The sequence below is a fragment of the Syngnathus acus genome, chromosome 9 (assembly GCF_901709675.1).
Source record: "Syngnathus acus chromosome 9, fSynAcu1.2, whole genome shotgun sequence".
Lineage (NCBI taxonomy): Eukaryota > Metazoa > Chordata > Actinopteri > Syngnathiformes > Syngnathidae > Syngnathus > Syngnathus acus.
Genome location: NC_051094.1, coordinates 7914408 through 7931753, shown reverse-complemented (window position 1 = coordinate 7931753; position 17346 = coordinate 7914408). Strand labels below are relative to the sequence as shown.

The following is a 17346-nucleotide window of genomic DNA, read 5'->3' as shown; positions in this document are numbered from 1 at the left end:
AGTATTTGTTGTTTCGCTATTGGCTTACGTCCGGTATGTTTGCCACGCTGCAATTGGACGCACGGCACGTCAATCACCTGACGAAGGGGAGAAAAGGGGGAGCGCTGGTTTCTGCTCTGCTATTCGGCACAACCCGAGTCGTGATCACTTGGTGGAGACGTGGGTGGACAGCCGCCCTCCCCTGTTTACCTCACCGTCGTCAACCCCCTTTTTCTCGGTGCTGGGATCATTGTCCAGCTCCTCGCGGGTCACTCACGACAATTTTGGTTTTTCTTACTTATCGGCCAGCTTGTTTTGGTTTCGTCGACTAAGTCAGCGGATGACGTCGACATTGCATCTCAAAGGTTAAATTAGGAGGCTGTTGTGGCGCTGGTGGAGGATTTTCCCTTTCCTCCGTTCCTGGCCCTCGGGGAAATTCCGTATTCGACGTCACATGAGTAATGTTTCGGGACTATGACACGAATGGGAAGTAACTCGAAAGGAGCCCGTGCTTCCAGGTGGCGGAGGTATTTCTCAGGGTGAGTGTTCGAGCGAGATACCACGAAAGGAGCCGGAGAAAGGCTAGGCCAAGCTAATCGGGCTAGCTGGCTAGTTGGAGGAAGTTGGTCGATCCCTGACAAAGAGTTAAAAATAGAGCTGTGGACTTTTAAGTTCCAGGTGGGTTATCCCCCAACGTTAGGCTTCTAAAGCAGGGAAACACGATCAAGCAGTTACGGCGAGTCGAACCGTAAACAAAAGGGCTCCCCTGCGACTCGCTTCTACCACTTAACTTTGCCGGGGATCCCCGGGGATCCTCCCTCCTCTTCGTTCTCGTCCGTAAGAGTTTCGACCCCAAACATGGATTTAAAGACGGCGGTGTTCAACGCGGCCAGAGACGGGAAGCTCCGCTTACTCGAAAAGATCCTGGAGAACAAAGATGTACGCGAAGTGACCAAGTTAATGGGCGAGAAGACAAACGGCGCCACGCCGCTCCTCATGGCCTCCCGCTATGGTCACCTGGACCTGGTGGAGTACCTGCTCGAATGTTGCCGGGCGCCCGTTGAGGTCGGTGGCTCGGTCAACTTCGACGGAGAGACCATCGAGGGTGCCCCGCCGCTCTGGGCCGCATCGGCCGCCGGCCACCTGAAGGTGGTGCAGTCGCTGCTCGGCCACGGTGCCTCCGTCAACAGTACGACGCTGACCAATTCGACCCCGCTGCGGGCGGCTTGCTTCGACGGCCACTTGGACATCGTCAAGTACTTGGTAGAGCACAAGGCCGACCTGGAGGTGGCCAACAGGCACGGGCACACTTGCCTTATGATATCCTGCTACAAGGGACACAAGGAGATAGCGCAGTACCTGCTGGAAAGAGGCGCCGACGTCAATAGGAAGAGTGTTAAAGGTAAGCCGCGCCGGTAACTGAGCGTGTTTTTCAATGCCGATGAGGAGAAGCACACAAACCAAACCAAAGAAAAGTACCATAATAAAGGGGTCCTCAGTTTAGGGACAAATTTGCAAGCGTTATAAAAACTCACGAACACATTAAGATCATAAATGTTAAACAATGCACTGAAAAATTTTATTTATGAGACCATGAATATCAAACAGGGTGATTAAAAAGGTAAGTATGGCAGTAATCGTGCGTGCCTCCTTGTGCAGGATGAGTAGAAGCTCGCAAACAATGCCCTGTACAATATTGTGATTAGAAATATACTTATTGTATGTAACATTCATCAATTAATTGATATACAATCAATTAATAGTCCAATGTCCATCTCGTACTACTACGGATGGGCAAATCTCAATACCAGGAACAATTACTCAGTGTGCTGTATTAAAAAGATTGTGTAGAGGAAGGCTGGAAAAAAAAGAAGTGCTTCTGTGAGGTGATAGGCACATTTTCTGTCTGTTAACACTCGGGTCGTATGATGATTAATGGACGCATAATGAGACAACCCGACTGCACTCGTGTTGGCAATATTTTTGAGCTACCTCATTTAGCAGTGCCATTCTACTCTGCAAACCACAACTGCACAATGACATGAAAAACCCAATGCAGCCATCCTTTTTCTGTAGCGCTTATCCTCCATTGAAGTGGCGTGTAAGCTGGAGCTTAGCCCGGCTGACTTTGGGCGAGAAGCGGGGTGTAGCCTATACTGGTCGCCTGCCAATTTCAGGGCACATTGACAAACAATTGTTCACGTATGCACCTTTTGCTATTATGCAGGTGTAGCAGTCTGGAACAACAAATACAACACCAGGAAAAGCAATTGCATGACTCACATTCAAGGCTGACTCAAAACTATGTCAACTTCAAGTCTGGGCGTGTCTTAAAGAACTTCATACGTCTACTCTCGTCCTGGAAATTGTCAAAGTTTGGATAAACAAAAATGACACCAATATTTGAGGGGAAAAAATCTATTGTGATGTTAATAAATCGTTAGGGACGATATTTTCGTATAATCCTGCCTAAAGAAAACCGAGATCGCACGCAACCACAGCGGTAACTTGATTTATGAATACGTGGCTAACTATTTAAGACTCGGCACACTATCGGGAAGAACTGGTCCTCCCTTCTGAAGCCGGAATGCCGGCTTTCTCAATCCATCCCAAGATCGGGTTGGCCTCAAGAGGTGGGGTCACTACTAACCACACAGACATTGCTTTAATCAAGACCATCCCTAGCTCCTAAATCGGGTACAAGCTTGTTGACATTAATCCTCAAATGCACTCGCTCAAAGTCGGCCATCTCTTGAACAACATTATTGTTGTAGTCAGTCCACTGGACACAAGTTACATCACATACCCTCCCCACCCCTTTTTAATCTTTTTTTTTTTTTCTTATTCTGAGATGTCCTAAAATACCTTAAATGGTCCTTTGGCATGTGGGTCAAATCTAAGCAGGGAATTTGATAGTATTTCTGCTGGAAGCAACTGTTCCATTTACTCACGTGGGGCCTTTGGAAAATGATTTGCCCACCCCTGCCCTAATACGGGAACCAAATATATATTTATAAAACACTGAATAACAAATATATATTTTTTATTTTTAACAAAATGTCATATCTATTAACCATCATTTAACAAAAAGGCAATTGAGAACAAGACCGACTGCAGAGCAAAACAAGGCAAAATAAGTACCGAAAAAAAGTGAGTACATCATGCCCTGTGGCATAATTTATTCAAGCGCCCATTTGAATATGAGGATGGCACTCAGTGTTGCTACTTGCTCAGAATAACACACGGTGTTAAATCTCTGGCTCACCAGGTTTTACCTGTTGACGCGACCTGGTTACCATGTAAAAGCAAACCTGGCTCGCTGTGTAAGGTTAAAGCTAGTAATTCTGCCAGTTCCTGTTGGGGTGAGAATTTCCCGCCATGACACATCTTGTGAACAAGAAGCATATTCATATTCAATGCGGAAATAGACCACGATTGGGAGAAAGGCACTCCATTTATTTATGTCAATTTTTATTCGTGCTCCTCGGATTTTTAAGCACTACCAAATGGTCAACCGTTTTTTGTTTTGGGGTTCTTCTCTCAGGTAACACTGCGCTTCACGACTGCGCCGAGTCGGGCAGTCTGGAGATTATGCGGCTGTTGCTGCAGTACCGGGCGTCCATGGAGCAGGACGGTTACGGCATGACGCCGCTGCTGTCCGCCAGCGTCACGGGCCACACCAACATTGTTGACTACCTAACTGCGCACAAGCAGGTGAGGCCCTCCAACCAAGACTTTGTAGTTCTTGCCTTCGTTACCACTTCAAAAAACAAACATTTGACTCTCCGCTCTTGCTTAGACGAGCCACAAGGAGCGCATCGACGCACTGGAGCTCCTGGGGGCCACCTTTGTGGATAAAAAGAGAGACCTGCTGGGAGCTTTGAAATACTGGAAAAAAGCCATGGATTTTAGATACATAGACAGCAACTGCGTGGTCCATAAACCCGAACCCAAGCAGCGGATCATGGCTTACGACTATGCCCGTGAGGTGAGTCTTTAAAACGGTCTTTCGCAACAGTGAGGAGTCTTATCACGTGGAGCTATTCGAGTTTAGTATTTTGTGACGAGTCATCAAATTTTGCAAATTGCATTGATTGAAAGGAAAGCTTTGGTCCCGCCCCTCCAGTTCGTTTATTTCTATTAAGACTCCGAAAATGATCAACTCTGAATAGCTCGTATTTCCATTTCACAGGTGACAAACGCGGAGGAACTGGACGGGCTCATATCCGACCCGGACGAGATGCGCATGCAGGCCTTGCTCATCCGCGAGCGAATTCTGGGCCCGCAACACCCGGACACGTCCTACTACATCCGGTACCGCGGTGCCGTGTACGCCGACTCGGGCAACTTTGAGCGCTGTATCAACTTGTGGAAGTACGCCTTGGACATGCAGCAGAGCAATCTGGACCCCCTGAGCCCCATGACAGCGTCCAGCCTGCTGTCGTTCGCCGAGCTCTTCTCCTTCATGCTGCAGGACCGCGCTAAGGGCCTCTTGGGCACGTCTGTCTCCTTCAAAGACCTGATGGGCATCCTGTCCAAAAGCGTGCTGGAGATTGAACGCGCCGTCGGCCAGAGGCGCTCGCTGCCGCTGGATCCTGCCCAGCTCAGCAAGGCGCTGTCTATCATTCTGCATCTCATCTGTCTGTTGGAGAAAGTGCCGTGCACCACGGAGCAGGACCACTTTAAGAAGGAGACCATCTATAGGTACAGAGACTCATTGTCTGCGAGAGAAAATGGATGGACAATCTACCACAAAAAACAGTTTTTAAAATATTTTTCTTACCTCTTCCTATCCAATCAATCAGGTTTTTGAAGCTGCAGCCACGTGGCAAGAACGGCTTCAGCCCGCTCCATCTGGCCGCCGACCGCAACACCACCTGCGTGGGCCGCTACCCGGTCTGCAAATTCCCCTCGCTCACAGTCACCGCCATCCTGCTCGAGTGCGGCGCCGACGTAGATAGTCGAGATGACGACCACAACAGGTTTGTCTCAACTGAACTTAATTTCAATCTGTTTTATTTAGTTAAAAATCATACTTTAATGATTTAATGCAAACGTATTGTAATACTTTATTTAATAAATTTAAAAAAAAAAACAACTACTGGATGTAACATTACGCACAGTTGAACATTTTAATTCAGTAATTCATCTGCATACCACTAGAGAGAGCCTTTTGATATTATGATTGTAGTTAGTCATACAAATGTTTTTGACTTCAATTGTGCTTGAAAATTGCTCAACGGTGGGGAGGAAAAGGTTTTTCGAGCCTAGTGTGTGATGCCACTGTTTTTTCCTTCACCCACCACCGCTCTGGCTCGCCAGCCCACTCCACATCGCCGCGTCCAACGGCCACGCCGACATCATGAACCTGCTGGTGTCAGGCGGCGCTCACTTTGACAGCACCAACGCCTTCCAGCAGACGGCCTGTGAGCTCCTGGACGAAAAGGAGCTGGCGCGCAATGTCGTCCAGCCCATCAACCACACCACGCTTCAGTGCCTGGCCGCCCGCGTCATCGTCAAGCACAGCCTCCACTACCAGGGGAACATCCCGGAAAAACTGGGGGCCTTCGTGCTGCTCCACAGATAATGACTGGAAGTCAAAAATGGCGAATTGAACTCCAACTCAATGGAATAAACAAGATTGGATTAGCAACTTGGATTTGTACTATTTTTTTTTTTTTTTTTTGCTCCAGGAAAAAAACTTGGCATATTCACACAAATGCTATTTATTATCCCAGAAGACTTGAGAGATTTTTCTCCATGCAACGAAAACAAAAGATGCTGTTTTTTGCTGGGACTTTTCAGGTCTTTGATTTTTCTTCCTCGTCCCATCATAGTTGCCAACAACGTTCTCAATCGTGTTTATATTTTTCATTTCTACAAAGCTGGTGTGGATTCTACAGCAGAAGCCATTTTAAAAAATAAAAGCTTTACATTTAGAAGGCAAAGCTGGCTACGGGGTCCGCTAACACCATAAGTGCTTTATTCAATTCCTTCTATGCACAGGCTCGGCTGTTGGGAAGTGACTGTTTTTCATTCTCTCGTCTGTGTCATAGAACTCATTTGCGTTTACCTCATCACTGCCGTCGGGATTCCCCTTTTGTCCGATCCCAAAAAGGCCATCTTTTGACCGCAGTGTTCCAAGATGGCTGCCGCCGCTGGTTTTTTCGTTTCTCAACCTTAAAGCTTTCCGAATGATCATGTTTGCACATTCTCGCTTTTTTTTAATTAGACGTGAAGCTTTTGAATGGCAGAGATAAGAAAAAAAAGGGCTTTTTCATCATTTGTTGGAATTCATATCACAGTGGATATCCCCCAATTTTTCTTCCCCCGGACAGTTTGAAATGGGGAAAAAAAATGTATGATGACTCCCAGGGGCAACTTGGTCTGAATCAGCACTTTACTTACAGCGGAGATTAAGATTGGATACAACGTTAATCCTGATTGCATCTTAATGAATCAGTTTGACAATAAACCTATGTTGCACTTGGCCACGTCTTTGCTTTTTTTGTCATTGTGTGCAACTCTATCCAAAATTGTTGATTTAATTTCCTGGATTGGGAGATATTTTATCAAGACATTCCCACATGGCCACACAATGCATTTTTGAGAGCATATCTTAAATGCTCCTAACAGATTTTCACTGAAATGCAACTTCCCAATCTAATCCAAAATACCTCAAATATACCATTTATGAAAATGTTTTAAATTGATAATGAAAGTGATTCATTTGTACTCAAATTCACTGGGTGTTATGTTTTAAAGGTAAATGTTGAAAATTAGCTAACCATCTTAATGTTGACATTTTATCTAATACATCGAATATCTGAAAATATATATTTTCATTTTAATACAGAATGTCTCATTATTTTAGAAATTAATAATACAAAATATCTTTGTCACATTTAATTTTGAGAACATCTCAAAATTAAATGTGACAAAGATCATTTATCCTTTTAAAAACTGTTCTTGAAAACATATTTAAAAGGTGACTTTAATATGAAAAGTGTAAACATGTCCATATTTTGAAAATGGGATTTTTATTTTTTTAATGCTTGCAAGTGTTTGGTTTTATTTTTTTCCTTTACATTTTTGTTGTAATATGTCAGTGAGGATGTCACTGACAAATGCTTAATCCTTGGCAGACGTCTGTGAGCTTGAAGCTTCTGTAATTGCTTCATTTCAACGTTTTGACGTGCGTCTTTTAATCACTGCTGTTGACGCATATGTGCGCACACCCATTGCAACAAATTGCTGAGTGCATGAGGCTAATCATCTAATGCGCTTTTACGCTTTTGCTGACAGGACATTTTATCAGAAAATACCACCTCCGAAAACACTTTCAACCACAGAAACCTTTGCCCTTTCAACATCACACAACTAACTTGTGCTGTGAGTCCACTTGGCTCCTAGAAGTAGCTCAGAAAAAACATGCTGGTGATTTACAGCTTGTTTATACAGCTAGCCCTCCGAGCCACGGAGGCTAATGGAATGGCTGCTGATATCCTGCGTTAAAAGTCTCACAATAACTTTTAAAAATTATCCTTTGGTGTATCTTTACGTCACGTGGCTTTGTTAACCACACCCGTGATATAAATAAACCTTGGAAGAGGTCACGTGGCTCTGATTCATAGCCAGTAAACTGTCAACGAACTGACTTGAACTGACTTATCTGACGTAAATGTGTGTTATAACCTACGTAGACTTGGCGTAGGTGTGGAATCAAAACTTTAGTGATGATGGGGGATAGCAATCATTCGCTTCAATTGACTGAACACACAATTTGTTATCACACAAAATCAGGTTCCTCAACCTTCTGTCACTAAAGTGTCATTGTTGCTTTCTTTTGCTAGCTGATCTGATCTCAGCCTAGAGCTTAGTCTATATTTAGTCGAGAATAATGCCCAGTTGGGAAGGTGCCCTACATGAAGCTGGGCCGCCACGTGTGGGTACCTGTTGGGACTCAGTCACTGAACTCTGTTCCCTGTCTCCAAGTGACATCCGTTGTGTGTATATATAGCACACCAGGAGAATCGCTACAACAACATCACAACAGATATATGATAGCGGAACCTCTAAAGCTGCATTAGCATATTAAGGGTGAATGCCACAGGTGCTCTGTGCTTTTTCTTTGGCTTTTAGTTTTCATGTGAAGACTAAAGCACAAGCAGTGACCTTTCCCCTCTGTACAGCTGCCGCCATTGTCCGAGTTGTGGGTGAGTACAGTTTCTTGTTTTTAATATATAGTTGTGAACTTCTTTTTACACTTGATGGACAGTTAAAGATATTCAAATGTTACTTGCATAGTCAATAACTTTGATGTTTAGGACTATTATAACATTTCACATCCACAATGTGGATTGTGGAATTTTTAATTTCTTACATTTATGAAAAATCATCAATTATCAGAATTGATTTCATACCTGCAATTCAGTGTGGTTCAAAATGGTTTAGAATACTTTATTGAAATTAGTATCAACACACAAATTGTTTGACAATGTAAAAAAAAAAAAAAGTCAAGACGTTAAAATATTTGATCAGCTGAGCAATAGCATAATAAATAAAAAAATATAAATGGTTTAGTTTATTGATTCATCGATATGAATGCATTAAATACATGCAAATGACAATGAGCATCTTTATTATTGTGGACTTATTTTAGGCCCACAGTCTGAAAACTCCTGAAGCAAGCAGTGACTGTGCACCATAAAGACCATGTAGTGTCACCTTTCACACGTTGCAGCAAATAAGTATTAATAGCTTGGGATATTATACGCGCGCACACTGAGATGAGTCTCGCACGTTGCCTTTCCCTTATGAAACCCGAAGAAACGTATCGGCTAGTCGAGGAAGCCACCCGGTGATATTTTAGGCAAGTGTAAAGAATACTGTTGTTGACTTGACTCGCGTGTTGGAGGTTCCCAAGGCGTGGACACATTCGATTTCCCTGGCATTTCAATGCATTTAAATATATTATACACCCAATTCATTGTGTTGGTTTAAAAAAGTAATATATAATTGTTCACCCATCCATTTAAAAAAAAACATTGTGTGTTCTACAAATTGTTTTTTTTCTTCATTCCCAAAACTATTGAAATATGATTTAAGCAATTGTGCTATGTAAAAATCCGATCTCGCATTCCATTTATTTTTATTTATTACAGTATATATAATGTATCATTAATAGTTTATTTTTGCCGATTTTAACAATATTTTCTAATTCACATTGTTGTGCTTTTATTATGATCTTTTTAATAATAATCTATTGTACACATTTAATTGATTCACTTATTTTTTCATATATGTACATACCATTAAGAAAATATTAGTTACTATTTTTTAAATGTAATATTAATAAATGCAATTCCATTTGGAGAGTATTTTTCCTGATCTACTTTTACAATGTATCAACCCTATTACTGGGCCAAAACAGTCCCAAATTGCATTGAGGACGCCTAAATGTGTCACCGTTTTCCTAAAAAGGAGCATTTATCTAATTAGCTGGGTGAGTGCAAGACAAGAAGCCGAGATGGACTCTGCATGGAGAAAGTGATCGCAGAGGGGAAAACGTGACCTGTTACATAAGAGCTAAAATAGATGGGCAGAGTATTAACATGCCAATCAATGCGCCATGAATCCGATACTTTGTCTGGAGCACGACCCATGGCCGGATAACTCAGCCCTTCCAGTCACGTGTGTATATTATGTACATATTCAGAGAGAGGGTGTGAGTGATTGCATGCTTTGATTAAGACCTTCTGCTTTTGAGTCAGCTGTCAAAACAAGACGTTTATAAATAGTCAGGGAATTAGCTGGCGCGATAAATTCTAAATTCAACACGGGGACACATTATAGGAGAACATAACACGACCCCTCCAAAACTCGCCTTGGAAAGTTGGGGAGAAAGAAAATGACAGCCACAGGACACAAAACCATTGGTCTCCAATTTCTCTCAGGTCAGAAACATTTCAGTTTTCAATTCCTCTGAGGGACTGTTTATGTGCTGCTGTTTTGGTTAGCAACCAAGTTCAAATGGAAATTTACTGTGAAATGAAGTGAGGGATTGGAACGGCAGAAGGCTACTGATGGATGCTCGTCGTCATATAGGCCAAGCTGTGCATTCCACCGTGACTGCTCTTTTATCACAACACCTTTCATTTGCGCCCACATCCTTGGCTGTGAGTCACAGCAGTGAAATGCTGAAGTGGGTGTGTACGGTACATGGTGATAGACGGACAGAAAAAAGAAGGAATAGCCCATCGGAGAGGAATGTAGGTAGACCTGATGAGTCACCCCTTTCAACTTTGTGGCAGATGGTTTGGCGTCGGCGGTAATTGTGGGCACCAATCAAAAGCGACTGAGCTACAATACGATGCTAAGCTAGGCAGCAAGCTCAGATGCTGAAAATATGAAGCACGTTCAATAACATAATTTCCCAGCTACCTATGTAATGCGTGACTTGCGTAACTCTTAATTCATAAATTCCAGTTCTCTATGATTCAATTAGTCAGTGGTGACCTTTTGTTTGCAGTCTGGAAGCCAAAGGCTAAACATCTGCTCTGGAAGGAGTCTCAACGTCTTCAGAAGTCACCAATAACGCCACGGAATGTCACTCGATTTATTGCTACAAGTCGTTATTTTGAAAGTGACTTGCTTGGGGGCATGTAAAAGTCACAAACTAGAGCCGAAAAGTTGCCAACTTGGTCACAGTGACTCCATTTTTTGTCACAAGCCTTAGCTCCACCCCAGTCGTCATGGTGATGAAATCCCTCTCCCGTCCAAAACTGAGCAGCCAGTGTCAAGCATTTTGCTGGATATCTGTATAAACGAGAACCCACCATTATTAGCTCTGATCGACGCGAGCACGAATGTACTCCTCCATAGCCAAGCTGGAACTTGAGTATATTCAAGATTTTTACAGCGATACGAAGAAACAAATCCACGGTTTAATCCGATGGTGTCGTTTCCCGCGTCAGCTACGTTTGATTTAACTCTAGTCTATGTTTGTGCACCACCAGTGTTACTCAACAGGGAAGGCCTGCACGGCCGTTGTGATGACATTCACTTTATCTACGCCCTTCCAATTTCCCATCTTAATAGATTCCGTTATCTCTAGAATAAGTTTCCATGACTGAATTGATTTGACTTCAATAACGTGATTATCTACGGATGTTAGATTCAAAGGCCACTTGACTTCTTTGATGCTGAAAATATTTCAGCTTCGATCAAAGAGGTTTCTTCAGTTTTCTCTATGGCTAAATTGAGCCACATATAATGAATGACAAGCAGGTCAAAATCCAAAATGCTTTTTTTTTTTTTCTCAATTTAATAGCAATGCTGCATTACAGAAGCAGATATGCAATGAATGGTTTGGTGCTGTGCTAAGTGCAGTGTGAAAAAACCTTCGAGTGACTGGACCAGTCCAGAGTGTGCCCTGCCTCTCGCTCAAAGTTAGTTGGGACAGACTCCAGATCACCCGTGACTTTAATGATGAAACGCGTCATAGAAAATGGATATATGAACGTTGACTCTGTTTTTTAAATATGAATTACTTCTCGGCATTTGTCCACTAGATTGTCCCAATGTTTAAAACCTAATACTGAGAGGAGTGCAGTTGGTTAGTGTTAAAAACAGCTTGTCACATAAGGCACATGATCATATCCAATGTCCACAGAGACTGTGTGGGATGTTCCAGCCCGCTGCTGGTGTCCATCACCAGCGATCAAAACACTGCTGCAAATGACAGCTCACAATAAACACCTCATCTGGCATCTCCCAACATCACTTTCACTAATATAATATTCATAAGAATGGGTGAAAACAAACCAGCCTTATGATTGCTAGACTCCTTAGAGTTCCCTTGTGTTAATATATACTCTCAACTATGTACTACTCAACAGAGGTCACAATGCACTGTATTGCATAACAAATGGAGGTCAACTATTGCTGTGATGCCATTGGGTTCACACTGGAATTGAATTTGTTATTGTTATTGTGTTGAGCAACATGACATCACAACTCAATAGATCATCTCAGTCAAGCCTGAGGTGTGCTTTAAATCTGCACAGTGGCGGACTAGATTAAGTATAGGTATTTTTGGAAACTTGTACAAGAGGGCGCAGCGTGAAAAAAAGGGCATTTTTCACCGTAGTGGGCGTGAACACAGCCAACTTGATTCAGGAGTCACATGGCAAATATGGAGACTAAATTGATTTGCTGAAAGAAAAAACGCCTCGGAAAGAAGGGCACTCTTTCTTCAGACAGAGAAAGGGCATTGGCTCTAGCCTCTTTTTATATCTCATTGCATGCACGTGCCTGTCCCCAAGCGTCAGGACACTTTGCCAGTTGATGTGTGCATAGTAGCAGCCTACGTTTATGCACTCTCCAAGGGTGGTTTAGCCAAGGACGTGGATAGGAAGTGGAAGCACCACAGTCATCCAAAGAAGCGGCTGCTATTTGCAGCAACGAGACAGCTCCCATGGGAGATACCACATCCTCCATATGTGCACCCCAATAATGGACTCTGCTGTCTATTCATACTCTTTGTGCCTGTCACCTGACTTTTTTATAGCCGCTAGCCCTAATACATCAAAAGGTTGCTACAAAAGGAATCCTAGTGTTGATTTATTTAAATTTTAGATTTACAGACTTCACAACACAGTTACAACATGATTATACAACAGGAAAGTCTTTGTCAAGGGCTTTAATTAATTACTTGATGTAGTTTGTTGCTTATGGATCATTCATTTAATATCACCACAATAATATTATGCTTTGTTTTGCAGATTGACAGAAATAGTCGCAGAAATGATCAAATAATATGAAAATGAAATATTTAAAAAGACATCAAATCCAATTGTTACTGTATTATTTTGAAGCTCACTTAAGGAGTCGGCCTACGTTACTAAGCACTACAGCGCCATCTGCTGGATATTAGGCACATAACGCCTCCGTCTCCTTTTACGCCAAGCACGCTTCCGTTTGCTTCAAAATGCCTCAATCCAACATGGCAGCCATGGCAACCGCCCGTCAACAATCCTCGGTAGCCATCACGGTAAAATAGACAATATACATAACTTAAAAGACAGAGTTGTTTACCGTAGTTTGAGTGTGAGTGCAAAGCAGAAGGAGATATTTTCGGGTTTTGTGTTTTGTAATTTATACACGGCGCGTACATAGCAAAATGTCGAAGCCAGCGAGGTGGTGTGGTTAATGTTAAAAGTTAAATGAGACCAAAACGTGCCACTTTTCAACTGACTTTTTCCAAAAATACGAGTAGCTAGTATTGGTAATTTTTTAATTGTATGTCATAGTTATGGGGAAGAATAAAATATTGTGTTGTTTTTGAAGTTGCTTTTGTTTCGCTGTCGCTTTTATGACGTCACGATTCTTATGCTACTGAATCATGACGTCACTGCCATAAAAAGAAAAGATAAATGATGTCGCTGCCATTTAAAGCCATAACTAGCTAAATAGACATAAAATGTGTTTCTATATTGTGATTTTCTGTTCTGACTATTTGAGTAGTGCAATGCATTAAATCAGAATATTTTGAATATGTTCATTTATTCAGCAAAGGAGAATTCTTACAGATTCATGTAGTGAAATTAATATCAGAAGCGGAAGTCCTGTGTAATTTATATTTTAAAATAAATAACATTATGTCATACTTTATTTATTGAGGGATTTTATTTGTTAGCTGTAAGCTATGATAGTAAGAACATATTTACATTTCCTCTCAAGACTAAGTAAAAGTACTTTATTGCATGGCACAGGTTCATTCTCGTGCTGATCGGGCCAGTGAGGAACAGAAAGAGTTCAGACTGAAAGCCACCCAGTTTCTCAAGGAAGCCCAAAGCACCAGGAGGCTGTAAGTTGAATGAAATAACAAATGAAATTCAAATGAAATGTTACAGTTTATTTGAAACTGTGTAATAATTTGTTTTTCTTGTGCCTTTATCCCCAGGAATAAAAATTTGACTCGTTTTTTTATGTGCCTTTATTCCCAGGGTTGACAGGTTGGAAAAAGACGGGTCGTTGAGTGTCGAGTGTAAGAGAAATGGATGGTCTGACATGGCAACAGAGCTGGACGAGTATGAGAAAACACTGGTTGAACAGAGAAGTGCACATAGTGGGTCATAGTTTGTTCATATTACCACATAAACATGCCCTCGGGTTCGTCATTGTAATTCTGTTCATTCCGGTTTGTTGGACTTTATCGTGTTTCTCTTTATTTAGTTTTCTTGTTTCCTCCTTCAGAGACGCAACTGCGAAAGCAGCTGGCTAAGATTAAAGATGGCGTCAAAGAATTCCAGCAACAATTAATAGACATGACACCAAGTACAGAGTGTAAGTCACACCATTTAACTTTTTAGTAACAGATTGGGATCTCCAAAGTTGAACAAAATCCATTCTGTGATAGAAAAATATTTATCTCCCCATGTACCATCATGACAAACAGTAAAATACACCAGCAGGAGAGTGCTGTTCGTCAAAAAACAGACAGAGGCCTTATTTGCAAAAACGTTCATATAATAGTATTGTAACCCTTTGTAACAGTTTTAGTATTTTTTATTTTATTTTTTAAAAAGATCAATAGAGTAACCGTTGTTTATTTTGCAGTGATTGAGAAGCTGAAGGAGAGCATGTCTGAGGTGGAATTTTCAATCAACAATTTGAAAGAGGAGCAGAGCATACGGTAAAAACACTTTCCACACACCGATTTTGTAAAATATTGCAGGAGAATGTCCAAATTTAAAATGCCACAAAAGTGGTACCGTTTAAATTATCATGTGAGCCAGCAGCAAATCTTATTCTTAGTGTGTATAAAAAAATGTTATTATATTTAGCTTTTTCTTAGTGGCCTTGCACATGATATGTGTATATAATTTAGTAAGCATGTTAGGAATGACTCATGTACAGATGATGAAGCACTTTGAACCGGGATAACTCGTCTTAGTTCCCGTGAGGAAAATTGTCCTGACATGAGAACAAAAAGTGAAAGTCGACGAGCATCATGGACTATTATGTATTCCACTTTGGAGGTAACACTGAAAATATATGCAGTGTACAGAAGTAATTCAATTGGTCTGTTCTCTGCTTCTCTTGTAGCTTCGGAGAATTGTTAAAAGAGGAGAGGACGTGCTCGCTGGAGATGGAAGCCTATGAGAGGAAGGTTGAAAATTGGAGTCAGCCCAGAAAGTCAAACTCTAAAGTCTCTGCTGCTTCAGCTGTTAAGGTTCACATCTCCTCCTCTTCCTCGTTCTCTTCTCTGTGTAATTATGTTGAAGTCGTGTGTTGTCTTGGCAGCAGAGCAAAGCCTTGAACCAAGAAATCCCTTCCGAGGTCCGAGCTCTGGAAGCTTTCCTTCAAAAGACGGGAGGCGTCTGCGGCGGTTGGGAGGAGTTTGATCACCAGGCCTTCCTCAAGGTACGATACGTCCCCTGGATGCTTTTACATTAGGCACCTTTTTGAAAATTTAATTGCATCGTGGATGAATCATCTGCTTGATTGACAGGCATGGACGAAGCACGGCGGGCGGGCAGGCTTCAGGAAAGAAGCCAAACTGTATCTACCCGGTAAAAGTCAGGAGGAGATTGAGGAACATGAGCGCTGGTACCAAGAGCTGATCTACCTGCAAGAAAAGAGGAGAGAGGTAATGAACAAATGTGACTCCAAAATGGACAATAACCCTGAATAAAAGTATTAATCTTCAATTGATACTATTTAATTGAACATTTGAAAAATTATTCATCACTATTTATTGCCTAGCTGGATGAACAATTACTCTTTTTATGATTTGAATGTTGGACTCTTACATGTGATGAGAATGCAGACAAGCGTGAAAGATCCCACATAGTGCTTATCATGTGCAGGCCATCCAAAGGTGGAGGAACAAGAAGCAATTGGCACGCCAAACGCATTTGCAGAAAGAGGTGGAAGTGGAAGAAGTTGAGAGGAGGAAGAAAGACGCACGGTGCCAGAAGAACGTGCAAGAGAGTAAAAGTACAAACAGAAAAGCAAAATGTTCATTTGAGATTGTTATGTTACTTTTTAGAAGTGAGGAGAAGAAGTCTGCTTGGCGACTGGAGGTGAGGAAGGAGGTCAAGAGAAGCAAAGAGGTGCAGGCAGAGGAGCAGAAACGACCAGAGGAGGGCCACAAAAATGGAATGGCCAAGGTGCGGAATGAGCGGAAAACGCACGATAACGCTTGACACTTCTGTGTAACGCTTAATTTGACCAACAGGTGCATTGTCGTCAGCAGGAGGCCAAGCCGAGGCCCCGCGAGCAACTGCAAGGAGAGAGAGGAGAAGAGGGCAACCACAGGCAGACGAGGAGAAAGCAGACAACAAAAGCCATCCAGTCCTTGATTAAAAGGGTACTTGACAGTTTATCCTGACATTCTGGGATCATGGGATGTGTAGTTTTGACAACCCCAATACTTTAACATTTTGAACATGGGAACCTTTTTCCTGTGAGTGTGAATGGTTGGTTGTCTTCATTGTATATGTGTTGACAGTGACAACCAGGATAGGACACAAAGTATAGAAAATGGCATGATGGGTGAGCATTTGTTAAATGTATTTGTGGGCCTCTTTCTACATGCAACCCTTTTATACCACTTGTTTTGTTCATGGTCACACCCTAGCACATTTGCATTTTGTTTTATTCACTGTAGGATCTCGAGCGAGTGCAGACCAAGCGTCAGGAAAAGCTGCTGAGGCAAAAGGAGGACGGAGAGCGTCTGGAGAGGATCATGGCGAAGCTGAAGGACAAAGTGAGCAATGCCGATACAAACAGAACTAACATGTCTATACACTGTGTTTAGTGAGTTACTTGTTTTTAATTGTCCTATTCCTGGCACAGGTGGACGGTCACATAGTCAGAGACCCATCTAGGCTGACACGACTCACCAAGGGATGGGAGGAGCGCATGAAGAGCATGAGAACTTCGGGAGGAGGAACTCCACTTCGCATGTCTCACAGGTCTGGTTTTTTTTGTATTAATCTGACTGGTAAATACACTTCATGGTATTTTTCGTTTACATTTTTCTTTAAAACCTAAATTTGAGTTATTTGTATTGTTTTCAGAACTATTCCCACGTGGAGACTGGGGCTGTGAAGACTTAAAGCAATCACACAGCTTTTACAGTGTAATTGTATTTAGTCATTTTTCCAAATGTTGGTTTGGTATTAATTGATCTGATTAGGGTGAAATGTTTTTTTTTGTACCAAATTACCCATTGTCACTTTCATTAAATAATTCAAAATAGGTGTTTAGCACGTTGGCATCACAGTTGCAAGGTTCTGGTTTGAACCCCCGCTTCAGTCTTCCTTTGCATGCATGCATATATTCTGAAAACTCAAC

General features: G+C 42.1%; 2 protein-coding genes across 9 annotated transcripts; both read left to right on the top strand.

The window, feature by feature from the left end:
* The first annotated feature begins 105 nt into the window (after nucleotides 1–105).
* fem1c (fem-1 homolog c) lies at nucleotides 106–6470 on the top strand. Its single transcript, XM_037259332.1, has 6 exons — nucleotides 106–1381; nucleotides 3524–3693; nucleotides 3779–3967; nucleotides 4172–4683; nucleotides 4785–4961; nucleotides 5302–6470. Exons 1-6 carry the CDS (start codon nucleotides 838–840, stop codon nucleotides 5564–5566), a joined length of 1857 nt encoding a protein of 618 aa, XP_037115227.1. The 5' UTR covers nucleotides 106–837; the 3' UTR covers nucleotides 5567–6470.
* Nucleotides 6471–6953: 483 nt separating this feature from the next.
* LOC119126573 (coiled-coil domain-containing protein 112) lies at nucleotides 6954–17251 on the top strand. 8 transcript variants are annotated; one of them, XM_037257780.1, is made up of 14 exons: nucleotides 12962–13033; nucleotides 13755–13849; nucleotides 13989–14110; nucleotides 14239–14328; nucleotides 14602–14677; nucleotides 15091–15217; nucleotides 15289–15408; nucleotides 15497–15634; nucleotides 15855–15955; nucleotides 16037–16157; nucleotides 16244–16357; nucleotides 16658–16756; nucleotides 16846–16964; nucleotides 17070–17251. In XM_037257780.1, the coding sequence occupies exons 1-14, from the start codon at nucleotides 12971–12973 to the stop codon at nucleotides 17098–17100; spliced, it is 1416 nt and encodes a 471-aa protein (XP_037113675.1). In that variant the 5' UTR covers nucleotides 12962–12970; the 3' UTR covers nucleotides 17101–17251. The 8 variants fall into 8 exon arrangements, with proteins under 8 accessions (XP_037113677.1, XP_037113675.1, XP_037113674.1 ...); XM_037257779.1 differs by having other exon boundaries at nucleotides 16226–16357; XM_037257778.1 differs by having other exon boundaries at nucleotides 16223–16357.
* Nucleotides 17252–17346: the final 95 nt, after the last annotated feature.

Coding starts and splice junctions, on each gene's coding strand:
- LOC119126573 (XM_037257774.1), top strand. CDS start 12,971: ATGCCTCAATCCAACATGGCAGCCATGGCAACCGCCCGTCAACAATCC. Junction 13,850..13,988: donor GCCCAAAGCACCAGGAGGCT/GTAAGTTGAATG, acceptor CTTTATTCCCAG/GGTTGACAGGTTGGAAAAAG. Junction 15,635..15,854: donor TGCAAGAAAAGAGGAGAGAG/GTAATGAACAAA, acceptor TATCATGTGCAG/GCCATCCAAAGGTGGAGGAA.
- fem1c (XM_037259332.1), top strand. CDS start 838: ATGGATTTAAAGACGGCGGTGTTCAACGCGGCCAGAGACGGGAAGCTC. Junction 4,684..4,784: donor AAGAAGGAGACCATCTATAG/GTACAGAGACTC, acceptor CCAATCAATCAG/GTTTTTGAAGCTGCAGCCAC. Junction 4,962..5,301: donor CGAGATGACGACCACAACAG/GTTTGTCTCAAC, acceptor CTGGCTCGCCAG/CCCACTCCACATCGCCGCGT.